At 42.4% G+C, this 27,992-nt stretch overlaps 1 protein-coding gene across 2 annotated transcripts in view; it reads left to right on the top strand.

Annotated features, from left to right (window-relative positions):
* The window catches only part of hlf (HLF, PAR bZIP transcription factor), a 58,597-nt gene that overhangs the window by 26,655 nt on the left and 3,950 nt on the right, over positions 1-27,992 (top strand). The window contains exons 1-2 of one of the 2 annotated variants that reach the window (XM_023957278.1): positions 23,359-23,701; positions 24,470-24,820. In XM_023957278.1, the coding sequence (XP_023813046.1) occupies positions 23,587-23,701; positions 24,470-24,820 (466 nt within the window). In that variant the 5' untranslated portion in view covers positions 23,359-23,586. Of the gene's footprint in view, positions 1-23,358; positions 23,702-24,469; positions 24,821-27,992 lie in introns of those variants that run through there. The other variant, XM_023957279.1, reaches the window with a different exon arrangement.

Below are 27,992 nucleotides of genomic sequence, written 5' to 3'. Positions count from 1 at the left end.
TTAACATGTTCTTGATAATCCAAATTGTTCTCATATTGTGTGAGTGGTTGACTGAGACCAACTCGGACCAATCACTGCTTACGGATGTCTTTTTCCAACATGAGAGCGACTGTATCATGAAAAAATGGCAACTGAACTGACATCATTTGGTAGAAGCTGAAAGTAAACTGTTTTCTACAGGGGACATCATACTCACTGGTTTCAGTGAGTAAACGTGGTTAACCTTTCGTGGCCTTGCTGTTTTGTGTATATTTCAATGTGCAATTTCTATTTATTTCTTTTTTAATGCATTGTGTTCCTCAACCTGATTGGCTAAAGACAATTGTCCAACTCCTCTGTGCAGTATCTCCTGTACAGAATCTGTTCAGTTTACCAAATTTACACTAATCTTCGTTCTTGATCAGATCATTGCTTTCATTCTATAATCTCTGACTTGTTTTTCTACAAAGGTTTGAACTTTGAGAGTTTAAACAAGAGATAAAAGTGTGAAAATGTTTGTCTGTCTGAAAGTGTAGAAAGTTTAGAGTGAGGAGTTTCACGGTCCTAAAACATTTTCAGAACCCGACTCCTGTGATGATCGACAGACTACTGTACAGTCAAAGATCTGGACCCCATCACAGGATGTTAAACTGAGTCACATGGTTCAATCCCAACAACCCTTTTCTGCGAATCAGGGTTTAACTGCATCTAAGGAACAGCCATCTGGTCTCTTGTTACCCCAAAATGGGACTGAACTGTTGAAGGACAAGCTGAGGGCTCCCACTTATTCTGTATAAGAGTAAGATGTATTTTTATCCTCTTGTCAGCTTGTATTTTCATTGTTTCCATTGAAACCTGTTTCATTCATGTTTTCATTTTTTTTCCCTTCCAGATTCTCTTTTTTAATTTTCTCCTAAAAACCACGACAATTTCCTTGTAAGAGCAAGCAAGCATAATCTCTTTTAAAAATAACTGTAAAAGCGTGAAAAACATCAAGGGCCCCCGTTCTGTACTTTTATCTAAGGTTCCTTAATCTTGTGCTTCTCACTTTTAACACAGCTGCAAGCTATATTCATGGACGACAATAGGAAACTACGCTAACATCTCCTGGTGGGCCATACTTTATTTTAGATTTGCACTCCTACGTCTGCAGCTGAAGAGCATCCTCCCACACTCTGCTGCGAGTATTGTGCTGGTCATACACTTAAAAAGGACAGAAATAGAATTATTAAAGTGGAGGTGGATGTGTGCTGCTCGGAGCTGCAGGTTAAAATGACTGCTGTTGCCGTTTCATCCTACAAACAGTGGTCAGATTGGCCCGAGCAAGTGCAACTAAGCAAGTAAATAAGCTATCATCTAATTAAGAGCTGACTGACTCAGAGACAGCACAGCATGCAAGTGTAGCAGTGAAAGTAGGTCGATCGGCCAGAATATATAAGAGCAACAGCATGAACTCCACATCTGATCTTTTGAACTAATCAGAGAGTGTGTTGCCTGGAAACAGAGAGACGGTGTGCGATCTTTGTCAAAACCACATTAGACCCAAATAGAGCGAGTGAATATAATCCAGAAAATACCTGCTTCTGCTAACAGCTCTGACTCTGAGTAAAAAAGGTCATATTTGGCTCTGATTAAAATATTTTCTTTCTGTGCTGCATCATCTTGTGTGCCAGTGTCTCCAAGCTCTGTCTTTTCTCTGTTCATATTTGGGTTAATTTACTTAAAAAACACTAAACAATTTTGGTTCTGGTTTTGATAAAGTGGAGCTTGTAATTCGTGTGATATTAAAGGTGCAGAAATCCCTTTTTCATGGAAAACAATGGTCAGCATTTTGAAGATTGCTACTAAAAGACTGCTGCAGTCCTTCAACCAAACTAGTACGCCAGCCTCCTAATGATACTTCTAACTGCCACTTTTTCATTCTGAGTTTAATCAACGACCGGACCCTTCTCCTGAAGCTGAATTATTTCTATGCTTTTTTGAGTCCATAACCAAAACATCTGTTCAGAAGGCCACACGACAGCCTGACGAAAAGACAGTTTTACACTAACCCGTGTAAGGACTATCCTGTCTCCCATGAAACTACACATGGCACCTAGACGGATCCTCAGCAAATGTTCTGACCAGCTGAAGGATGTTTTCACAGACATCTCAAAAACATCTCTGCACCAGGCTGTTGTCCCAAAATCTCTCAAACCCAGCACCGTCATTGCTGTGCTTAAAAAGTCTTTGAATGACCTCATGTGGTCTCTTATGACCACCGCCCCAAAGCTCTGACACCCACATCATGAAACGTTTTAAAAGACTGTTCAATAGCAAACTAAAGCACAGCTTTCACCCAGTTTAGACCTTCATTAATATGCAAATCTTGCCAACAGATCTGCTGAAGATGCCATCTCCACTGCATTGTATATTGCCCCCACAGAACACATTTGTCAGAATGCTATTAATCGCTTTTAACGCCGCCTGCAACACAATCATCCTACAAATCTCAGAGAATCTGTCCACACCGGACTTGGGAAGCTTTAACGCATCTGGATCTTCACACATTTTCTCACAAACAGACCACAGGCAATCTGTGGTGCCCCCTTCCCCACACTAGCTGACATTTAAAAAGAGAGATGAGTCAGGAAAAGGACAACTATTATGACAGACTCTTCTCATCCATCTCTGCACCTGTTTGTGCTCCTGTCTTCTGGGAGCAGGTTTCAAAACTTCCAGGCCAGATCAGTTTCTTCTGTTAGACCTCAGGTAAAATGAATAAACTGAAAAAGCTGTCCTCCATTCCTTTTGTTAGTGCATGGATTTAATTATGACAAAGGTAAAAATGCACTCTGCACCTCAGCACCTCCCCCAACTCTTGCTGCATAGCCATATTAATTAAAGGTTGTAATTTATCTTATTGTGTTATTTTGCTTTTCTAGATCGTTTTTAACAATGATCAAATGGGACACTAAACAAATGAATTCTGAACATTATGATGAAGGGAGAACAGGATCGCACTCCCATGTAGACTGAAAGTGGTTGATGAAAGTGTCAATCGAAGTACTGCAGTGAAAAACTGAAGAGGCCTTCAGCATTAACCTTACCAGGAAGGCCAAACCACTGAACTCCGGAAAAAGCGGTACCCAAAGGGGAGCTACCAATTTGCCAGTCCAAAAATATTGTAGTACCCTTCTGAATACTCGTTGGGTACTGTTGCCTCCAACAGGTGTCCAGAAGTATTGTAGTACCTTCTGGATACTTTTTGGTACTGTTGCATCTAGTGAGTATCCAGAAGTATTTTAGAAACATCTGGATACTCGTTGGGTACTGTTGCCTCCAACAGGTATCCAGACGTACAGTTTTATCTTTTGGGTACTTGTTGGGTACAATTCCACCAAAAGAATATCCAGAAGTACTGTGATACCTTCAGGGTACTTGCTGGATATTGCTGTACCCAATATTCATATAATTTCTTAGTGACGTCTCAGCCAACTCCATATATCCACAATGCTACACGGTGTGCAGTTAACGTTACGTTGCAATTACATAAACCCCAATACATTTTATTTTGATGCACAGCATAGTAAATTATTTACTACATGGTTGTTTTCTTAAAAAACCCCAGCAACATTCCTATTCGTATGTGTATTTGAAGCATAAGGAACATTAAGAATGTTAAAAAAAACCTGCCTTTCTACACATAAAAATCTTAAACATTTGTTGTTGCTATGGTGACCTTTGGATGGAATTACTACCGGTAATCTTCATTTACCAGGAATGGAGCGTATGGCAATTTCAGTACCTGTAAATGAGTCTAAAATTCGGCTGTGCTTCAGTCACACCTTTGCCTTGACTTTCTGGTCAGAGACGTGACATAAGTGAGGGTTATGAGAACAAGCTCTAATCCCTCATTACCGATGGCGCAAGTGAGACCAGAGCAGAATCCAGGTAATGCTATGCTTTGGCTAAATTTCCTCATTTGGTTTCTGCTGTCACCAGTTCTTTGCAACTGCGATGACCCAAAGTGGCCCCTGACACATTTACGAAGCTCGTTAGTAATTCCAGGACACACAAGGATTTACCAAGTAATCCTCCTATCAGCTGGTCAAGCTCATGGTCAACTATTCTGCTCTGTTGATGCTGCACTCTTTGGCATCAGTGCAGACATGAAAATATCCGGACGAGCTAACCACTATTTTAAATTTTCCTCATACTCAGCTCCCTGCAGATCCACACCATAGCAACTACTTTCCTGTTAGAAGGTCCCCGTCTAACATTAGCGCCCACTCAGTCTGAAAGACTGGCTGGCGAGCCTCCAAGGGGTTTCCGTGATAACACCAGTGACACATCTACATGAAAGCGACATACACACTCTGCTGCCTACTAAACTGGGCGCCTGGTACAATGACTGAAAGTGACTTAAAACAAACAAACGCATTAACCAGCTCCTGCAGCATGAGGACTTTACACGCCGCTGCTTCAGCCTACACTGGACGGAAGTCCTGCCAATGGCCGCATTACCGAATGCATGCACAGTTAGCCGCTGTGTTCATTCACAACATTTCACAGTGTCACTCATCTGCTGCTCCTACAGCATGAGGGGCTGCTCGTTAAACACTGAATGCAAAACTGCAGTAGCCGGAGGCAAATGAAACATGCAAACGTTGATGGGAAGTCTAAGCCCAAGTGCAGGAAGTAGCTTGCAGATGAAATTTTGACTGTATTGTCGGTGATGAATGTCACTTTGTTTCTGGTAAACAGTTTAATCAGGTGACATCAGTCTCGGGGCAGTCACCACGTTCACCTCATGTCATTGGAAAGTCGCTGCTTTTTAAGAAGGGGGAAATCCTTAACCGCATCAGACCTTTGCTTCAAGATCCTAAATCAGGTCTGCAGTTTTCCGGAACCTTTTATTTCCCTGAAAATGGAGCATTCCCCAGTGGGCAAAATTTAGGTTAGGAGCACACAGAGTGAGAAACACCAGCTGAAGCTTGCATTTTTTCCTCTTTATGTGCAAGACTAGTGAGAGAAACAAGAGTGCTCAGCTGAAATAATTGAACTGGTTCATGTGGAGAGAAAAACTAGGCCATACGTCACTGTTGTGCTGTTTGTTATGGTGCGAGTCCTCAAAAAGGAGCAGAAACCCAGATATTTGCTGAACGCCAAGCAATTATGGTTTCAACAGAGGTTCATCATTTGATTAGAAAATAAGCCTGCAGGTTGATTGAAAACTGCCCATGGTCGAAACACATCCAGTCCTCTTTGTAAGGTTTGTAGGTTATTGAAAGGCAACAATAAGCCCTGGTTCTATGGCTAGAAAACATACAAAGGATTATATGTTTATATATTCCAGTTCAAGTGCCTGTAGGGTGTCCATACAAACTGCTCTCTAATTTCCTTATTTATAACAGACTGCACGAAAGAAGCACACATTTATTACGTGAACAGCACTAATGGACTCCTTGTGCAGTCTGCAGGATATAGGGAGTTGAAAAAATTAAAAGATCTGTACGACACGCCTGTGTCTCACCTACTTCCCCCTTACTTATTAGCCTTTCGTGTTAAGTGTTCACAACAAACATGTCGCCCACACCATGCCCATAGGTTTACTAAGCGGTCTATGACCTTGATATTTTATGTGGGCCACCTACGTGTCCCGTACAGGTTTGACCATTTTTCGCCCGCAGACAGCCTGTATCCTAGTGATCTAGCTTTAATGTAGATAAATATCAAATTACCTGATTTTCAGCTGGTTACAACGTACATTAATCTAATGAAAGCACTGAAAGTACACAACATTTTTAACAAACTGCTTTCCAAACGTCTCTATTTTTACTTTTCTCTGAATGTCCTCTGGATGCTTTTGAGTTCGGGCAAATCTGAGTAACATTTTCCCTTAAGTCTAGCTAAAATGTGTTCTGTCACAAGAGCCTTTGACACCTCTCTGTATCACTTTCAACATGACACAAGTCGGAACTGGATGAAGTTACAATAGCAGAAAGAACAACAAAGATAATAGCATGTCTTACAGTAATTTGACATCCGACCTGCTTTTCTGGGACATTTCCAGATCTACTCTGAATGAGCACATTTTTTAGGCTTTTCTGCTCTGTCTTTTGCATGTTTTTATGTTATTGGGTGAAAAGCGAACCTTTAAATGAAAAGAAAAAAGTAGATCACAACACAGAGGCAATAATTTGGAGCTGTCAAGCCATTGAATATGCAGCCAAACCTTTGAGGAAAAGCAATTTGTTTTTCCTTGTAACTATAATTCTATACTATACTTTTTATGAATTGCCTTCATGGAGCTAATTTATTCTTCAAATGTTCCTCAGTCCTAAATCTAAGATGGAAAAAAGTGGCCATAAAAATGCTGGTAGGATTAAAATAAACACCACATAAAAATGATATTTCCCAAACCGCTCAAGAACTCTCAGAAAACTAAAAGTATAACATACATTTTATTTTATTTTATGCTGACTTTACTTAGAAGAAAAAGGCTTAGGGGTGGGCAACAAAAATACAGACATGCTAAATCTCATGTAAAAATTGATTAATTAAATGTCAAATTAGTCAAGAAAGCTAAAAGAAGGAAAATTTAATTTTACATGATGATTCAACTAAACAAAGTGCGGAAAAACTAAAAAGGCAAATTGAAGTATTGAAATAAAAAAAAAAACTAATTCACTAGCTAAAAGTTAAATTAGGTAAGGGTTATGAGAGAAATTTAAAAAAAAAAACTAAACTAACAGTACTGGAATTACTAAATACAGTTGTCTTTCACTATAATGAGGTTCTTTTTTTGCTGCCTCTCTGTTTTTTGGGATTTGTTTTAGAATTTTGCATTATTTTTTTCCAGTGCATTGTGTTCTTTGTCTTGATTGGTATAGACAAAGAACTCTGTGCTGTGTCTCCTGTATAGAATGCGATCAGCTGCCAAATTTGCGTAAATCATTGATCGCTGGCAGCAATCAGATCTTTGTGTTCATTCTATAAAACTGGACTCATTTTTCTATGAAGGATTGAACTTTGAGAGTTTAAACAAGAGAAAAATGAGGGGTTTCCCAGCCTTAAAACATCTATAATAACTGTAATAAATACAGCTAACTACTTCAGTCTATCGCAGGTTATTTTTAGAACGCAACTCCCACAATAAACAGGGGACCACTGTAGATGAAAATCCAAATGGTAAATTGGATGATAAAACCTAATGGTAAGTAAAGAATGCTATTTTTACCACAAGTTTAATTACTTAAAGTGTACATTGGGAAAATTTTGTAAATGTGGAAGGATCTGAAAATAAAAAAAACAACTTTTTTTTTTTTACTCCTTTTCATTGGAAATTGACTGGTACGATTTGGGAGAACTGTCCGGTAGCTATTTAAATGAATATGCAAGAGTCTGTACGATTTTACTAATAAAAAATAAACTGAGCCAACATTACGTGTTCTTGTTAACGTTTATTGTTCATTTCTCTGTCAGCTGAAGTTTTTGATCTCTTTATTGAAGATGAAACCAGATACTGTTTGATGAAGTTAATTGCAGTTGATGATACCTTTCTCCATCATTCGAGTCCTTCCCTCGGTGAGGGACGCCTTGGCTCAGTAGCAATAACTTCAATCAGCCAAACGTTGCAATGGGAGCAGACAGCAGTCGTTTAATGAGGCTCTCTGCTGGGTCCAGATTGTTTACGCTCCGTGTCGTGGAAAAATGCGAGGCCAAAATGAAAGTGGTCTGTCGACGCCCGCTGCTCGTTTCCTTCTTTCTGACTCATGCAGCTTGTTGAAGGAGGCCTGAGCATGGAAGCAGTGCAAAACGAGAAGGAAAAAACATGATTGATGCAGGGCATGTGCTTGGAAACGTGTCTGTCCATGCTGGTAGCATGTGACTGCATACACGTCTGCCAGGAGGGCACAGCAGGCGGGAGAGTGTGTAGTATCCCTCACTTTGTGTGTGTGTGTGTGTGTGTGAACAGCCTGCTCGCAGCTCCGAACCCTTTCAGATCATGAACAGCTTATATTCAAACCAGCTGCATCTGTCGTTTTTGAGCTGGATCCCAGAACGATGCCTGGTTAACCCTCCCCGTGCATGTGCCGCAGGTGGGATCCCAAAAAACAGGATTAGGTTCCATGTTCCGTCTTATCTTACAGCTACGCCTCTTCAGCCACCCACAGTAGAGGAAGCATCCAGTCTGGGGGGGTACAGGCGGGACCTGACCCAGGTCCTAGAGGAGAGTTAGTTTAGAGGAACCTTTAAGAAAGGTGATGGGATAGAGCATATTACATCAGAAGTGTCCATCTCTTGTCCTGCTTCTTTTTTTCTGCTTTATCTGCTTCTAATAACCAGATCAGGTTTGGGTTTTTTATGGAAGAGAAGCAGTTAGAAATGGAAATCCGAAGTTTAACATGCCTGGACTGGGTAGACTTTAACAATCTCCTTATCCGATTCAAGAACAACTATCTGAACAACTCTTCTGACCATTTCTGAAGCTACCTGATGTTTTAACATGTCATAGACTAAAAAAAAAGACCTTCAACTTTTACAATGTCTCTTATTTTCCCAACCAACAGCTGAAGTGGTGCTCCTGAGAACTGCACTTCATGGGGAGTTTAGGTTGGACCTGTATAAAGAAAAACTACTGAACAACAATCCAAAAAATAGCTTTCCTTGTTTGTTTTATAAACTGGTAATTATGTAAATGGAAATAATTGGTACCGTTACGGGAAGGGTCCTAGCTGGCATTGAACTTAAAGCAGTTAATCATCAGCATAGACGTCAGTCAGCCCATCATACCGTTAAAGACTGCTTCATATTTCTACAGACTGCTTCAGATTGCTTTATTCTAGGATGAACTCAGACCATAGATGAACCATAGACACGGTTATCCGTCATTACATCATGGTGGATAGAGGTTTGACAATAAAAAAGGAAGCATAATTTCAGTTGGAGGACGAGGTGCAGAGCCAGCGAGCCATCCAGAATGCAGATAGAGTTCATGAATTTAAAAGTGAAAATATGATTGTAATTTGCTGAGAAGAAACGTGGGGTATTTGGCTATTATTTCAGAGTAGAGACCAAATTGATAATGGTGTGTAGAATTGATTTAGGTGCATGCTTTTTCGAATTTGAATCACGATTCAAAGAATTATATGGGTAGTTTTTTCTTTTTCTTATTGTAGAAGCAAACTGAGTCCTAATATTTTGAAATCATGCTACTCTTACGTAAATACAATTTGTGGATACTGTTCAGATTGTAATCAATTATTTTATAAAGGTTCTGCCAAGTTTGTGTTAATTCTTCTGCTCTCATTTGAAGTTGATAATTCTAAGAAAATCCCAGGTTCATGCTGTCTGCTCCTCTTCTGTGCTTTGTTTACGTCTTCTTCGTTCCTGCCTAAAAATCTTCAGCACTGAACTGATTCATCCACCTCTGCATCAGCTTCTCCTCCTCCTCCTCCTGCCGGTCTAAATCCAGTGACGGCGTAATGCAGGCTCCACAAATACACTGCTGCTGTTGGCCACTTGTTTCACCTGCAGCCCTCAGTGCGTGCGTGTGTGTGGGCATCCGAGCGCATGGCACAGATGCGAGTGTTTTAATGTAGTGTGTGGGATGTGGAAATGAACATCCCTCAGCCTCGGCATCTCTCACCTGCTGACAAGTGGAGATGATATGCAGGTGGGAGGAGGGTTGGGAAATACAAAAAAAAACCTTCAAGCTCAACATTCCCAAAGCAGGTCAGAAGATGTAATATTGTGCTGTTCAAGGCAAATGTTTTTTCTCAAAGACGAGAGTTCATCAAATTATCCCAGCATTCTCCCTGAATGGCTGCTCTGATGTGGAGCTTTAACGAGTCCTGAAAAGATGGTGTTTCCAGGAAAAACACAAACTGGACACTCAGGCCTTGTCATGATCCTCTCATCTCCTGAATCGAGCTATTGTTGAGGACTTTCCAGTAAATTAGATCTGGGTAAAGGATTCCTTGAAGGCTGCTTCTGTTTCCAGGGAATGGTTTGTTGCTGCACAGATAGCCGTCATGCACGCATCCGGCCTCAAAGCTTTTTTTTTTTTTTAAAACAGGGCAAAATAAAAATCCTCTGGGCTACAGCAGCCCTTAAAAACAAACCGCAGGAGCACAGTCGAGTGGAGCCACTAAAATTAGCAATGAGGGGCTCTTGAGATGTTTTCTTCTGACGTTAGGGGGTTACATCCTTGATGGGCTTAAATGCTCTCACTCCGTTCTTTGTATTTGTCTGTTTTATAGAAAGTGAAGAGTTCTTACTGTTCTTTACTCTCATCTGGAGCCAGCAAGGCAGCAGGTTGTTGTTCCAGGAACCTTTTGATATCATATCAATCTCCACTTTTGCACGGAGCCCGTGACCTGACATGGGTAAAAAAAATTAATCACTAAATCTTAGGAGGATCTCTAAACATCCTCCTTATCTTCCATGCATTGTAATGAGATAAACACAGACAAAAATTTGAACGTATCTGCTGTAAATCCAAGTATTTTTCGCATCCGTGTTTTTGAATGACTTATTAAATGGGTTGGTGTGTGTTTATTCACATAAAGGATTTAATGTAAACAGTGTAATTACACATTTTGCAAAGTGAAACATGGCAAATCTAACAAAGTAAAGCAGAAAATTTGCTTCATTTTCCACAAAAACAGGGCTAGCCGGAAAAGAGACTGCCTGATAAGTTCCAGTTCATGCGGGAAAATAGTCAGCATTTAGGATTTTCTTCATTTTAGATTAGCGGTGCCCAAATCCAGACACTGAGGGCTGGTGTCCTGCTGGTTTTCCAGAAACCCTGCCTTATTTTTTGCTGATTACCTGGATCAGGTGTGTTTCGCAAATAAGGTGCTTTAATGGCAGGTTGGTTAGAAAACATGTAGGACACCAGCCCTCGAGGCCTGGATTTGGGCACCCCTGTTTTAGATACTACTTTGTTCGAACAAAATAATATTTTGAGAGAACAAAACACTTTTTTGTGGTAACAAATCCTAATTCGTGGGAACGAGTTAATTATCTTTTTACCTATGTCAGATCACTGGCTCCATAATTTCCTACGCGTCCAAGCATTTTTTTTCCAATTGTTTTTCAGTTTTACTTCCTTCCACAGTACTATGCTATCTCAACTCCCCAATAATTCTGTGTAGTGATGCTACAACATTATTTTTGAAATGGAAACTTTATTGTTCCACTTCGAGAATTGTAAAAAAAAAAAGATGACTGCCAGTATTTCTGCGATAACCCATTTTTACTTTCCAACTATGTTGGATGCTGCGTTTATTATGGTAAATGGCGTATACTTGTATAGCGCTTTTCTACCTCCTTCAAAGGCGCAAAGAGCTTTACAGTCACAGACCAATTCAAAGACTCATTCACACACTGAATGCTTTACTGCAGATATTCCATGTTGGGAAAAGAAGCAGTACATTGGCATTTTGGGATCGTATACCCGGGCTCGAATCATAAGAACAATCCTCTCCTCATGTTAAGGCAAATACATGCAGAGAAGTGGGGATAAGGAGCTTTCATAAAGCATTTTTGCTGCTTCTTAAAGCAAAAGAACAGGGCGGGTTAAGGAGTGCTGGATGTTTGTTTGCTCCAGTGATGGCTGGAAACCTAAGCTTATTAACAAAAGAACAACAACATAAGCTGACAGGGCCACAGGGTAAGTCAGGCATTTTAGCATAATAACCCCCCCCCCCCCCCCCCCCCCCCCATTGTGTGTTGTTGATCTTTCATGTTTGGGTCCTGCAGAACTCGGGGTGCCTCGAAGTTCAATAGAACTTATCTGTTCTGGGATTTTCCGTCTGAAGACTAGCTTGAGCTATTCTTCCAGTTTGGTGAGTCTAATCTATGATTACCAGCAGAACCACTGTTGCTTTCAGCCCCCAAGTCTTATCTGCTTCATCTCTCTACCCATGGTGTATTATCCTATTATCTCTGACGGTCTTGTGCCCCATTTGTGCCCTCTGGTAATGGCAATCCAAGTGTACAAAACCTGCCCATGTCTTTCAAATCTTTTCCATGTGCTGACTTATCTTTGGGGCATTTGTGAAACCCTGTACCTGTGATTTCCTCTGGTCTGATGGACTCCAGCTTTACTGCTACAACAATTCATGCATCTGTGCCGGATTGAATTCACAAGATGGACATGAGTTCTGCTTTTTGCAGATGATGTTGTCCTGTTGGCTTCATCGAACCGGGACCTCCAGCGTGCATTGGGGCGGTTTGCGGCCGAGTGTGAAGCGGCTGGGATGAGGGTCAGCACCACTAAATCTGAGGCCATGGTCCTTGACCGGAGAAAGGTAGTTTGCCATCTCTCGGTCGGTGGAGTGTCCTTGCCCCAGGTGGAGGAGTTTAAATACCTTGGGGTCTTGTTCACGAGTGAGGGAAGATCGGAGCGTGAGATTGACAGGCGGATCGGAGCGACGTCCGTTGTTATGCGGTCGCTCTATCGGTCCGTTGTGGTGAAGAGAGAGCTGAGCCGAAAAGCAAAGCTCTCAATTTACCGGTCGATCTACGTTCCAATACTCACCTATGGTCATGAGCTATGGGCCATGACCGAAAGAACGAGGTCCCGAATACAAGCGGCTGAAATGAGCTTCCTCCGTAGGGTGGCTGGGCGTTCCCTTAGAGATAGGGTGAGAAGCTTGGTCACCCGCGGGGAGCTCGGAGTAGAACCGCTTCTCCTCCACATCGAAAGGAGCCAGCTGAGGTGGCTCGGGCATGTAGTCCGGATGCCCCCTGGACGCCTCCCTGGAGAGGTGTTCCGGGCATGTCCCACTGGGCGGAGGCCCCGGGGAAGACCCAGGACACGCTGGAGAGACTACGTCTCTCGGCTGGCCTGGGAACGCCTCGGGGTCCCCCCAGAGGAGCTGGAGGAAGTGGCTGGGGTGAGGGAAGTCTGGGCATCTCTGCTCAGTCTGCTGCCCCCGCGACCCGGTCCCGGATAAGCGGAGGAAGATGGATGGATGGATGGATGGATGGACATGAGTTCTACTCTACTGTTGTGCTAATGCCCATCTTGTGTGTCTTATCTGTGTTTTCCCCCTTTGTTTTTTCCACACCTTTTTATATGACTCTCTCTCTCTCTCTCTCTATCTCTCTACTTATAAACATCACAAGGATGGAGTTAGGATACGTCAGTAGAGTAGTTGATTACCCCCTGTTCTTCAATATTTACCGGACTCTTTGCGGTAACTTGTTTGCGGTTGACTTCCTTATAACTTGACGTGACTCAAACACTTTTCAAAACATCCCAAACATCTGCCGCGTTCTTGTGGTCTGTCTGCACACGACATTTACCAGAACAAAGCAGCTGTTTATAGAAGTGAAAGAAACTTAAGTGTGTATTTTAAGATAGACGTATCCACAAGGAAGTTGGTGTTTTCCAAAGAACCATATGCAAAGTCCTCCAGGTTTTTGTTCACAAGAATAACTGCACTTTGAAAAAAGGTTTCTGGAGGATCAGAAGTTGGCTTCAGCCAATCAGATGAGCTAAAAAGTGCGACCTGTGAATAAACCGGTCCCTTCCCTGTTGGCTTTCATCGCAGCCTGCGGCTACCGGTTCAAGAATGCTTGCCAGATATTTTCAGCGATCTAGTGTAAACATGCTGAGACCGATCACCGTGAGAGGAAAAGAAGCTGCGTCGAGTTTCAGCTGTGATCAAACTGTCAGTTTTATGTGGTTTTATTGTTCCTGTTCCTTTAATCTAGATTTTCTGAGGCTACATTTTGGACAACACTAAAAAGTGTTGCAAAAGCATTGGAGCATTTCATTTGCCAGGTTAGTTTTATGGGTAAAGGTCAGTCAGTGTGCAGTATATTACAGATCTGTTCATCTCCATTTTATTTTTTTTAGCTTTCACGAAGCTTGCATCCATGCAGCTCTTGATAAAAATAGACTGATCTCTGTTTTTTGAATGGCTGCCAAATGAAGTCCGAAACTTACACAATGCTCCAACATTCCAGACATTTTAGATGATTATAAGGAATTCCTGTTCATATCCTTTAAAGCCCTGTCCTGTATTCAGCTTTCAGGCTGTACCAGAAAGGCCTGGGTGAATGTTTTTTCCTGTGCTGGCTGAGCATTGAGTGCTTGTGTAGATACAAACTCTGCTGTTTTGACTGAAGGATAACCGCTTCAGTCCATTTAAATCTTCTGCTAAGAGTTATATAACATTTTGTGTCCAATTCAGGATAATTTTAGCCTAAGCTGCAGCAGGCTTAAAGCTTTCGTGCTGCTGGATTATATACTTCTCCTTCTGGAACTCCAACCAGAACCTGTTTGCAGCATAATCTGGTTTTCTTGCATGAACATACTGTTACCCAAATCACAGTCCTAATCCGTATTCCTCCATATAATCATTAACAAACTCAAAAGTTTGTCCTGTTTCACAGAACTTTGGCATGTGATCAAAAATGTTGCTGTCTTTGTTTTAAAGGTTAAAGAAAAACTAAAAACCTCTCAAACTAATTTTCCTAAAGACTAAAATCTTCCTTGGTGACTTGAGCAAGACAGACTGACCGTTGACTTCAACCAGCCAGCAGCAAAGCACCATAAGCCAGCCTGACGTAAAGATCAGCAAACATCTTTGCCTGGTGACGGATTGTAAACACACTCAAGATTATAGGCCAGCAGATTCATGACATCCAAGTCCTGAATGCGTAAACAGAGGGGGTTTTTTTGTACGACGTTTCTGATCTCTTGACTCCTTTTCATCAAAAAGACAAAAAACACACCCAACAAATGGCTTAATTGAAGGTGACTGTATGGTCTGTATACACAAATATGTATGTAGTAGTATGGCAACCCTTGTCCCCTCCACTCCAGTCGGGGGGGGGGGGGGGGGGGGGTGCTGGTCATTACATAATGGCCGTACTAGGAGTGTTTAATTAAGTTTGACATGTAGCTCCTCCCAAAAAAATGCAGCTATAGAATGAAAACGAGAAACACATGGAGAGGTTTTTTTTTTTCACTTTTGGTCAAAGTTGTCCACTGTTTGCTCATAACCACCAGGACGGGCCACCCCAGAAGCCCCATAGTGACACTCGGTGACTCCCTCCCTCCAACACACACACACTCATAGAAGTGTTGAGGAAGCAGATGTTATACAGGGCAAAGTTGACCATGTCCCACATATGCAGGAACACCCCCCCCCCCCCCCCCCCCCCCCCCCCTCTTGAGCACCAACCCCTGGGTCAAAATTGTTAGCTCGAGTTAAGAGCCCTGTCCCAGAACAAACCCAGACTGCCACGTTTTAAACATTTGTGGACTTCCATTGATTCCAAAGAGGGCAACTTCTAGATTTTAAGGCTACGAAAGGTTTTAAGGTCTAATATGTTTGTTTATTTCATTTTTCTGCATTTTATATTTGCAGTATTAGGTCTAATGCAAAATGTGCAGTTCTTTAAATAACTTTATTTATATAAGGGAGTCAATCTGTATCGACTTCCATGTTAAACAGTGCAAAGCCTGCGGTAATAAGAGGTTTTGAATCCCATACCTCAACTGTATGATGTTGAAAAAAAATAATTTTACTGTCGGGATTTTTGCACAAAATAGAATTTTAGTATCTAGATAATTATTTTGTATATAATTCCATAAAGTTCTTAAAAAATATCTTAACCAGGCTAAACAGAATATCCATCACTTAAACCAGATCGGTTGATGATAGAGGTGTTACTATTGGACAACCAGAAATGTTGAGCATATCTGACATTAGTCAGTACTGCAACACTGAGTGTCTGGTAATCCATTGACTATGTCCATGTGTGTAAATATAGATCTTTCCAAACTAGTACCATAAACACCTTATGTCAGAGGTGCTCAGGTTTAGACACTAGGGTGATGATCAGTGTGTGAATCAATGGTCTCCTGCCAGTTTGTCGAATGCAGAAGCTGTACGTCACTCTCAGGTTATAGAGGCCACTGTCCTGACTGCATATGCCACCAATATGTGGCAAAATATTACTAACAATGTGATCCTAGTAAAAGGTTGAACTCCAGAGCCATTTTTTCCTCTTGACTTTATCAAAGGTGACACTAAAAGCTCCTAAACTTTGTCTGTGATTTTGTTTCAAAGACAAATCTTTGCCGCTGTGTTGAGATTTCCTGTGTGATAGTGTGAGAATAATTCTTAGTGTATACAGATGATACTGTTGTTTTTTTTTTTAAATTCTAGTTTTTCTTTAGTTTCAGGCAGTATTTGATATTTTCATCCCGTTATTTGTTTTAAACCTCCAACAAAACTAAAGACAAAGGGTCAACTGTACTATTATATCTGAAGAAGGCCTTTCTAGATTCTGTATGACTTTTTTTTACAATTAGTCAGGCGTTACTGATTTCTTTTCCGTTTAAGTTCCATATCACAGAATAAAAAGTTAAACTTTCTTTTGTTAACTAATAAAGTCAGGGTAGTTTTTTTATACTTCTTTCAATAATTACATTTTTTTTTTTTAGGTCCAAAAAGTTGTTTTCAATAAGAGTTTTGTTTGTTGTGGCTTAAAAACCACCTTGTGTCATGTATTTTTGAATTCCCACCCCCTCATGTTTCTGGATAGTAAATAAATCAGAACTGATTAAAAGACCCCACTTGTCAACCTCGGATGTCCTTTAAGTTTGTCCAGTTCGCTCAGGTGGTGGCGTTGTAATGTTGATTCTTTGGCAAATATTTGACGACATGCTGTGTGCAGCTAGATGTGTAACTCTGCAAACGGCAGCAGTATGGCTTCCAAAGTGCTTCCGTTATCTGTGAAAAACAATCACAGCTGAGTGCAAATCTGATCATCAAACCACAGCTCATCTGGCTCATTCACCTCAGGTCCTTACCTGTCCACAGCACACCTCCCACTCGAGCAGCTAGGACTGAAATGGATACGCATGCTCGGATGAAGCAGCTGCTGTTTCCGTTATTTTCTGAGCTCCTCATTACATTTGACTGTTGCCTCCAACAGCAGGCATTGAATTCTTCTGTCTCACTGATCAAATGTATCATCACTTGATCACAGTCTTGTGAGTGATAAGCTGCAGCTGTTAAACCAAAGGCGGAAGTCCAGAGCTGCTGTGTGTTTCGTGTCAGCTGCAGGTAATTGTGAGCATTTCATGTCCTCATCCAGATGAGCAGGTTGTTGAGAACAACAACCCGCAGAGAACTGCAGTGTACAAAAACTCTTTACAAGGGAAATTTGTGACGTATAAAGCAAACAAAACTCATATTGTATGAAGGCAGTCAGCTGAACACAGAGGCATGTCCCTAAACGACTGCAGCAGAATTAGACAAGGACCCAGAGAAAGTCAGCTGAAGAGGCGTTGGGTAAATTAAATGTAATTTACAGGATGTAATTCAGCATCAAAACGAAATCAGCCTTACTTTTACATATTTCTTACAACAGGAAACTATTGTGTAGCTTAGTATTTGAAATTTGATGTGGATTTCTATTTATAAGAGTCAATTAGCTCCTTTTGTGAGACTAGACATGAAGGAGATGCTGAATGGTTGTTTTTTTTCTGGAAATAAACACTATCTTCGCCAATTTTATTTAGATTTGCCTTGACAATCCCACAGGAAATGTGTACATAATGCTGTAAAATGGGGCATTCAAAAGATTTCACAAAACTAGAAATGGTCCAAACCATTGAACAAATCATTGTTGGGATGGAATTCGCCCCTCAAGAAACCCTTTCCCTTGAAAACTGTGCAGTTACTTTTAATACTTTGTATTAAAGCCATTCCTTGCTACTTGCAGGTAGGTTCTACTTTTGCAAATGTGCCCAATGGTGTTAGACGCACTGAAAGCACTTCAAAGAGATGGATAAGGGTCTAAACCAGAAAACGTTTTTGTTGCTCAAACGGTTTTTCTGTGACAGACGGACCAAGATGAATGCCTTAAGGTTTAAAAGTTCAAAAATCTGCTCCTGATTCACCACGATTTGAATAAAGAAGCTCAGAGAATTTAAGCTTAGATTCTTTGTATGTCCTTCATAATGAAAAAAAGGTTATAAGGACATGAAAACACCATTTTCAGGACTTTGAGTGTTTTCTAGTTGTTCCGTGTTTTTAATGAGGTGTTGCTGTGTCTTCATTTATCTTCTTGTCATCGATCTACTCGAACTGAAGTCGGCTAAACTTTGAGGATGGAAAACTGTGGAACATTTTCAGGATTCTTTTACAAATGATCCAAAACAACAGTGATGTTTATGTTTTGTTTACTGCTGTCAAAGCTGTTAAAGCATATTAAATAGTAAGAATCGTGGCGCCATCTGTGAATTGTTGAGCTTGATTGGGGAATTGAACCGCCACCTATGTAACGGTGCACAGCCCCATAAGCTGTCCATCTGATCGGTCAAATGCATAAAGGGCTTTATTTGATTGGTTAAACGCTTCAAGCTGCCATGAAACTATTTTAGCATGTTTGTAAACATTTATTGCAGTTTACGCTGTCTTTTACAATAAGCGTACTGCTCAGGCTGACATCGGGATGACGATACGATTTTAATTTATTGTGCAGGCTTAATAGCTGTCTTTTTAGTTTTTTTTCACCACTTTTTATAATGTATGTTTTTCTGACTGTTTAGGGTTTAGCAGAGACATGGATGAGGGTAAAGAGCATGACGTTCATTATTTTTCCATTTGCGACAGCCGTAAATCAGCACTATGGATAGCAGTTGGGACATTTACAAAAGCAATAGCTTAATTCACGGAACACTACACTTTTATTATTATTTTTTTTTGGTTTCATTCAGTTTTACTTAACATCCTTACAGAGTTATCTAAGAGTCCAGCGGCTGGATTTTAAAGGAAAATGATGAGATGATAACCAATTTGGCCAAAAGGCTGACTTTTACAGCTTTTTACTTGCTATTTTTGTTGTGAACCAGGGGTTGAGACCGTGATTCTTTCTTGAAAACACCCACAACTGTAAGTCCACATCACACCCATAAACCAGCAGAGTCTGTTTGGCATGAAGAGTGATTAGAGCAAACAGTGTTTGAACTGACGTGACAAACTTTCATTCATCCACTGCTCAGAATTGTCAAATGGCTGAAACTTTGTTTTCACACATGAAAACTCCAGGAAGCTGAACTTCATAGATTGGGTTTGTGTAAAGACATAGAGCTCTTTAAAAACTGTATTTGACAAAGAAATAAAGTCTGGATTTGGATTTTCTGCAGTGTATCATTCCTGTCATATCCATTTCTCAGAGGTGATTTACTGTATTTATTCATTTATATAAAAACAAGTAAAGGAGCAGCGTAAGGAGTTTAAACCATGACTCAGCCAATATTTCAACTGTAAGCTTCGGCCTCAGCTGAAGACTTGCAGAACTGCAGCCTGACAACGCCCATTGGCTGAAAATAGGTCAAGCTAACATTCACGTCATCATCAGTTATTGTGCCACATTGGACTGCTTCCTCTTTGCTCTGATTTACAGCCTCCTCCAGATCCAGACTTCATGCTGTATGCGAGGTGTTCGAGTACACCAGGGGTTTATGCTAAAAATATGAAAATGTGCCACCTGAGCAGAGAACTGTAGCAGCAATCTGTGTCACAAGATCAAGTAGATGGAGCAGCTCTGTCATCCAGTTATTCCAGAGCTTATTATTGTGTTTGATTTTTGAATTCGGCGCCTAAAGGTCAGGACTGCTGTGTATATTCACAGCCTTTGTAACACTTCTACTTTATTAACTCTGAAAGCTTTGAGGAACCTGCGAAACTGTAGTTTTTCTAGAAAGAAGGTTCTCATATGTGCATCATGTTCCTGTTCCCCATTAAGCTTCAAATCTCCTTAGTTAGTAAGGGTGTGGACTGAAGGTGGATCAGTAAAGCACTTAACTATTGTGTACAAATAAGATTTTCTCTTAAAAAGACATAATCAAAACTTCTCCCTATTCTATAAATATTACTGCTAAAGTACTTGTTCTGATCTCAGCCATTAAGGATGGTTCAAAACGGCAGCCTCTGTGAAGGTACTGACGCCATATTAACCACAAAAAGGTGTTTTAAGGCTTCACCCATAACCTCTATGTGATTACATAACATATTCAGCTGTAGCTTGTTGTAAATGTATAGTAATTGGATGAAAGCTGATATTTCTATGGCTCTAGGAGAAATGCCGTGGTTAACGTAACTTTTAACACCTTCATATTTTTGGGAAAGGCTAACAAAAGAAATAAGATCCCCAAATATGAGGAAGAAGTTCAAAAGCCACCATTTCCCTAAAGAAGGTGTCATTCTCACAGTTTTTGAGATCTAATTACAATTTCATGTTGGCAGCTCCATTGAGGCCATCTTTAGGGAGTTGTGATTGGGAGATGATGTTGTGCTGCTGTTGTATTTTTAGGAAACCAAATTGATTTTGTCATTTCTGAGCTGCTTTTCCTGGTTTGCCGATGATTTGAGAAGAACTCAAAAATAGAGATTTCAACGACTCTCTTCTTTGTTCTGAGGACATGTGCCATAAAATATAAAGAGTAGAGTTTTTTTCTGTGTCATGTCTACGTAGTCATGTTCTCCCTGCTGCCACGTTTGTAGACTTTCTACCAACATGATTTTAACGGTGTTCTCAAAAAAAGAACATGCCCACAATGATAAGTTTCTAAAGATTTTTGTTTGGGTTAAAAGACGTCGAATGAGCGGAGTTGAAGAATGTAAACACAAAGATTCGTGTCGGTACCTTGTTGCCGTTTGAAATGGAAGAGTTGCAAGTGAGCCGTGAAGGCATTGGGAAACAGGCTACAGCTTTATCCCAGAGGTGACAGCTTGTGTGATTGATGTGTCTTGGTAGGTAAACATGAATTACAAGCCTATTGTATGAAACGCGTCATAAAGCCACATAAAGAGACTGGAGTCCTGGCGCTGTTGTTTGCTTTGCTGCAATGGCCTACTTCTGTGTGAAACCAGACTAAGGAAAAAGGGAGGTTTTTAATTTTATTGTGTGCATTTTATGTGGGCAATCTATCATGATGTATAGAAAGAAAACTACTGGTACAAATGTGGCATAGCAATATGAGGATGAAAACTCAGTGATTACAATGATGAAATAGATTATTATCCAATTTAGAAATGCTTTTGTGCTTAGATATGGTTTCTATAATGTACCCGTTTTGTCTCGGCGAGTAATTTGTTTGTCCCAGAAATTACGGACAAAAGAAACCGTATATGTGACGCTTGTCGTCCCTAACCGTTACAGAGTTTTATGGTGTCAGGGAGGCTAAAAGGACAAAGTGCTCCACTTGGTAGCCTTGCCTTCGCCAGAGTATTCCTGACAAAGAATTCCCTTTCCTGTGCTTTATGCTATGCTCCAATTGTTTACCCATTTAGCAGACAGAGAACAATTGAAGACTTTTTTTTTATTAGACCTTTTATGTTATTAAAATAATTATTATTATTTATTTAGCATAAAATCAAATTTTTTTAGGAGTTTTTCCTTACCGCGAAGGAGGCTCTAAGGGCAGGGATACCCAGTTCTGTTTGTCTGTTTAGTTTAGTTCGGTTTAGAATTTACCTATTGAATTCATGATCCTTATGATTTGACTAAACAATTACCGGTATAAAGCCCATTGAGACGACTATTGTTGTAATATTGGGCTATTTTAAAATTGAATTGAATAAAATGTTTTAAATATTGGCACGCTAACATTAGCCTCGCTTTCCCTTGCTTCCGTCGCTCCAGGTTTTTCTGTGGTAGACTGCACTGAAAACTGTGAAAATGCATTCGTAAAGACTTTGGTAAACTATGAAGCCGCAATGTACGATAGATTCTTGGAGAATTGTAGGTACTCCAGTCAGGAGCCTGGCTTGATGCACCCTAAAATCTGATGCGTCTTATGGTCTGAAAAAATTCGATATTATGTAAACAAGACTCATCTCTGATTAAATCTCATTTGACTCTTGCAGTTTGAGACCCCTTAGACAACTGCTCACAACTTATGATGTTGTGTTGTTTTGTTACATCGCAAAAGTGAAAAAGTTGAATCAACATAAGGGTTATAGATAATGAATAGTTCTTATAGTTCTTTAGCTTGCGACTGGAAAAAAAACTCAAAGTGCATTTAAAAGGCGTGTTTTAAGGCTCAAATCTCCGTAATACTCTGCAGGATTTATTTTTCTTCAGATAGATTTCTCCTGTAAATATTACATCAGATGGCACAACAATCAGGTTTAGAAAAAGTAAGGGCTCTTTGTATTTGTAAATTGGTAGAATAAGAAAACAAAGTAGTTTTTTTGGTGATGTTTGTCTTTGCTGTACTCGTTGCTGGGTTTTGAGAATGTTTGTTTTTTTCCACAGCCTGTCATGTGTGGAGGTCAGCTCGGTTTGTTCAGTCGTCTCATTTAGTGCGAGTAGATGCTTTGAGTCTTTGGCGTGCGTTTTTTGTTGTTCTTTTTTATAAAGGCTATGAGGTTAAAGGTTAGAAAAGGTTATTTCCATTGTCACCTTTTTCGTTTGAGTTCATTTCTGGGGAAGCAGCAAAGCTTCAACAGTCGTCTGTAGAATGATCGCACTGAAGTTACAAAGCCAGTCTGGACCCCGTCATGTCCCCATGTTAAAGGTACGCACGTGTAAACGTTGCCTCCAGGTGAGTTTGGCTATGTACAAATCACCCAAAAAGAAGAAACCAACAGTAAACTACAACAAAACTACACAGAAACATGACGTATAGAAATCAATGGAAACAATGAGAAACAGAGCGTTGTTTTCATGAATTTGAATTAGAGAAGATCCAGATCAAGTCTTTTGTCTATGCATCAGAATGAGCCGACCAAAGAGAATGAGAGGTTTTTCAAACACCATTTTTTTCATCTGCTCGGATTCATTGTGATCTAAATAAAGACATACTCAGGAATGCAGGATTAATTATTTTATATATGTCCTCCATCATGAAAGATCCTACAAGAGGTCAAAGAGTCTCTGTCTGTCTGTCTGTCTGTCTGTGTCTCTGTCTCTCTCTCTCTGTCTCTCTCTCTCCTGATTTTCTTAAGCCTTTCAGAGTAAACTATATCCATATATATGATCATATATTACCGGTTGTTTATAGTGAGGAATGAACATTAAAATACACTTAAAAACTCCAAATGGAGATTTTTTTTTCATGACACGGATCCTTTAAATTATTTAAATATGTCCTTCATCATGGAAAAAAAAGCTGCAAGAACATGTTGAAAACACAGAAACTTGAAGAAAAAAAAACTCTTTTGTGTTGCAAGTTGTAAATTTAGTACATTACCCCAGGTGTTCATAAAGTCGCGTCATATTTTTCCCAGTGCTCCTCTTTTGCTCCTGAACGCACCACAAATCCCGCCTTCCCAGTGCTTTGACGTCACCGCACATGTATTGAGGAGTGCAGCGCCCCCCTCCCTCCCCGCGCGCGCTCCCTCCGCCTCCTCTACCTATTTGCCAGAGAGCCTCGACGACAGACCTCCAGCCGCTCGTCGTCCTGCTGCTGCGCGAAGCCTCCTGTCGTCCGTCAGAGCCCGGGCTTCGTCCTGCCCACCTGCGCGGATCGCTCCACCGGCCGGCTAAACGACTTCTTTTTTTTTTTTTTTGTTACCTCTTGGGGGGGAAATTGAGTTTTTGTGAGCTTGCTTCTCCAGTCGCTCTTCAAGACAGATGGAGAAAATGGCCAGACCTCTTCCCATAAACCCAACTTTCTTGCCGCCGACTCACGGCGTCCTGAAATCCCTGCTGGAAAATCCGCTCAAGCTGCCCTTCCATCACGACGAAGGTACGCGGGAAAGCCCGAAACTTCTTCTTGACGCGCTTTTAAAGCTCTGGTGGTTGTCGCTCTACTGTAGATATTCGTGGATTTGACGGATGGGGCGCTTTGAAGGACATTGGCCAATTAGATATTATTTCACGAGTTACTCCTCTCGCATTTTAACAATCTTTGTCAAAGAAAGTGAGCCCGTAGAACTAGAATCTGAAAATCGTTTAGAGGTCAGAAAAGAAAGATGTTTGTCTGGACTGGATTTTAGTTGGCTGTTTGTGCTTGTTTGTGTTGCCTTGTTGGCATTGCGCAGACTTTTATCAGTCTTTCTAGTCTGAGTTTCGAAGTGCTGTTTATAACCTTTAAACCTCTAATTGGGATTTATTGGCGTTTGCGCCGTCGGTCCAGTAGAGGGCGCCGGTCCTGGCTCCGTCTATGTCCTGACGTTATCTGGGCATGAATGAGCGCGTTAAAGGGTCAGGCCACACAAATGAATACTTTCTGAAATATCCATGAACATGGGGGGGGGATGTACTGAATGTAATTTTTTCATGTTCACTGTGCTGTTGTTAAAATGTCAATTTTTGTTTAAAAAAATGACAGTATTATTGTGAGTCAGGTATTTTAAATTCTCTTTAAATATATATAGGTTCGAAAAATAAAAAAAAGAATTTCATAAAATTCCCTGATTGTCTGGGCGCAGACATGTTTCTATTTCTGCTCCGACAGTGACCCGTGATCCGCCCCAGCCGTGGTACAATGGACTGACTGTGCTTTCGTTTTCAGGGTTTGGAAAGGAGAAGGAGAAGGAGAAGAAGCTCGAGGATGAGAGCAGCGCGGCCAACCACCCCCAGTCGGCTTTCCTCGGTCCGACTCTGTGGGACAAGACCCTCCCCTACGATGGAGACAACTTCCAGCTGGAGTACATGGACCTGGAGGAGTTCCTGGAGGAAAACGGCATCCCGGCGAACACGGCCCAGGGTGAGCAGGCCCCGCAGACGCCACAGGCCTCCATGCAACAGGCCCCGCCCCCCGCGCCGCCCACGCCCTCCGTGGTGGACCTCAGCAGCCGCGCCACCACCTCCGTCCACACGGCCATGGCGCCGCAGACCTGTCTGCGCAGCCCCAGCACAGCAGGTAGGATGCACATGCGGCGGAGTCTGACCCAAGCACACCTGCAGCACACAGAGGTGCTGGGGGGGGGAGGGGGGGCTGCTGCGCTCCACGAATGCAGGCTCCTGCTGTCAGTCTCAGTGACTGGGTACAGTTTTACACCTGAGACCTTTGAGCCGCGGTTGTAAACTGGTTTAGAGTCTGCTGGCAGAAACCGCCGCCTCCCGGTGACCTTTCAGCCCGTCCGTGCTGCTCACTGATAAACGTGAATTGTGGCGGTTGTTGTCCTTGGAGTCATGAACGCTAGATGCATGTAAACAAACACCCACCCCCCACCCCACCCCCCGCTCTGAGTCTGGCAGCACATCCGATGGAGCTGATAGGCAGATGGAGGCTCAGCGGCGCTGCCTCCTGCCACAACAGTCACCTGTGAAAGCTGCAGCTACCCATGGAAACCGACTCGTGCTGCTGAGTCAGATTTACCCCAGAGGGGCAGATAGACCTGTGTGTTGATGCTTTCTACTGCGACCTGAGCCTGTCGTGCTCTGGGCTGAATCTCCAGCCGTGAAGGGGTTTGGACTTTTTTGGTTCCTGCTGGTTTCCAGCTGATGTGCCGCACGGCCGCTTCCTCCCCATGACTTAGTCTGAAACACCAGGAGGTTTAGTGAAGTGCCAAATTAAAAAAATATTCCTAAAAAATGTCTTTCATATCAAAATCAAAAGCTTTAAAGTCCCACTCTGATCATCTTCTGATCAGATGCAGTAGTTGTGTTGTAGAGTAAGTCCATCCCCGCTTCCCCTCCCTGTTGCTGAGAGCTCTTTGTTTACAAACTCTCCCTCTAGCTTACAGGCCCTCACACCCCCAACCTAACATTAGCGAAGCAACCAAAATGACAGCAGCATCAGATGTGTCCATCCGTCCAGTTTAGATCCAGATTCCAGCTCAGAAAAACAAAACATCTGTTTGTCTGCAGGTGGATGCATCAGAAAGGGGCGGAGCATTGACCCTGCGGCTCCGCCCAGTGTATTTTCTACGTCACAAATATGGTCTTTGTAAAACAGCATTTTTCTTTTGGTCTGCTCCACAACGATTTGTATAAATAAATACAATTTTAATCTTAATTTTATTTATATATGTCCTCCATCATCAGAAAAATGCTGCAAGATGTTAAAAAAACAACCTAGAAATAATTTTTTTTATCAGAGTGGGTCTTTAAAAAGCATCAGGAGGTATCGCCAAGATGGCGTCTTACTTACAAACACAACGTATGTCGACGGATCTGACCTTCAGGAAGACGGGTGACCCTGGCGGTCTCTGTGGATGTGAAGTTTTTTTTAATACATTTCATTCCTGAGGATTTCCAACATGTTTCTCGACAGCAAACGCACAAAAACGGGAACGACTCAGTTTGATGCGGTCACAGCAACAGGTTAGAGGTGTTGAATTCAAAACCCTGATGGTCCCATGACCTCTGACCTCTGTGGTGGGACCTGTTGTGTCGGTCAGAAGCGGATAAAATCCGTAAACGGGCGGGTAAATAATTTCTGCGCAGTGTTTCAGAGCCACACAGGCAGGAACGTTTACATCATGGAAAACAGTCGTTTCTCAGAAAAATGAGCCGTTAGAATTTGCAGAAGCACCTGTGGATTGGTTACAGGAAGCTGGTTTCTATGTGATGGCGCTTTCCTGGTAGACGCTGGCGTCCGCACAAACGCGCCCTCAGCACGGAGGAGCTGCACCGCCAGCGTCTTCTTGTCCGGCAGACGCCCGATTCCCGTCGTTCTCGACCAAAATGTTTGTTTTTATGATTTTACTAACAAAACGCTGAGCAGCTGCAGTCACGCAAACCTGCCGCCGCCGCCGGCGCAGACGTGCATCAGCTGTGGATAGTGGGATACAAACCAGAGCGGATGGGTCAGAGGAGCTGCATGCTGCTTTTCCCAGCATCCGTGCACGTGCGCGCATGCTGCTTTTCCCAGCATCCGTGCACGTGCGCGGCCCGTCTCCGCATCGGTTTCTCACGTGAAGGCGGTCGGGTTTTCCTGCAGGTCCATGTGACCAACACACGCGGCTGCCGTGTGCAGCACCGAGCTTAACACGGCGCCGAAGGCCCCCCCCCACTCGATCTCACTTTCAGCCCCCTCCCCCACCTTCCCTCTTGCTCCCCCTCCCTCGCCGGCCTGGGCTCCGGCAGGCCTTAGAGCAGAGCACAGGCTGTTCCCCGTCGAGGTCACATGGACCCGGGCGTGCTGCTGTCACATGCGCTCGCTATTGTTCCCGCTCTGCCAGTCTGGCCTCCCTCGCCGCCACCGCGCCGCAGCCACCTGAGCGATCACCATTTCACCCACAGCCGCTAAAGGGGGGCGGGTGTCCCATGGCGTGTATTTATTTTTTAATTTAACCAAAGGTGGCCCGGCAACAAACTCCACCCACAAGCTAAAGGTGGAGCACAGACACCCGTCAGCACCGAGGAAACGACCTCCGTGACCCAAAACCTCTTTCACGCTTATCTCCACCAGTTTTAGTCGCCAGTTTCCTGCTGGAACCAAACGTCCTCTGGACTCGTGAGGCCCATGAAGGGGCAGAGAGTCTGCATCCGGTCGCTCCTGCAGATGTTTGTTTTCCTCCCCGTCAGCTGACCTCATGAGTCCAGAAGAAGCGGTTCTGCAGATCAGCACCGCCCAGCTGATCATCAGAGGAGCAGCCGGGACTCTGAAAAGCACAAGAGCGAACAGCTGTGAGGGGGGGCTCCTATCTCCCCCTCATCTGAGAGCGTGACACGCCCGTGCGCGCGCACGTTCACGCTACAGATGAAAGCAGAAGCGAGGATTGATCCCGCTCTCTCCGGCTGGCAGGGGGGCGGGGTTATCCAGGCGATGTAAACGGCCTGCTGGTCACTGACCCGACCGCTCTTATCTTTGCTCATTAGCTGCAAGGGGGGGGGGGGCTATTTTGAGGCTGCTGGTTCAGTCGGTAAGCAGCTTGGTGTCTGCGGCGGTGGCGGCGGCGGAACACGCCGGCCTGTTTGTGTGGAGGATTACCTGTGGGGGTCAAACCTGTGCAGAACCTCTGCAAAAATAAAACCCAATCAGAATCATCGTCATCAGAACAACTGCACAGTTTTTAAATTCCTCCAATGTGAATCTATATTTTCTATGTCACAACCAAAATACAGAATTCAATAAATATATGTAT

Source organism: Oryzias latipes, chromosome 8, assembly GCF_002234675.1.
Source record: "Oryzias latipes chromosome 8, ASM223467v1".
In the NCBI taxonomy this organism is placed as follows: Eukaryota; Metazoa; Chordata; class Actinopteri; order Beloniformes; family Adrianichthyidae; genus Oryzias; species Oryzias latipes.
The sequence above is the reverse complement of the archived record's forward strand: the minus strand, read 5'-3'. Positions and strand labels throughout refer to the sequence as shown.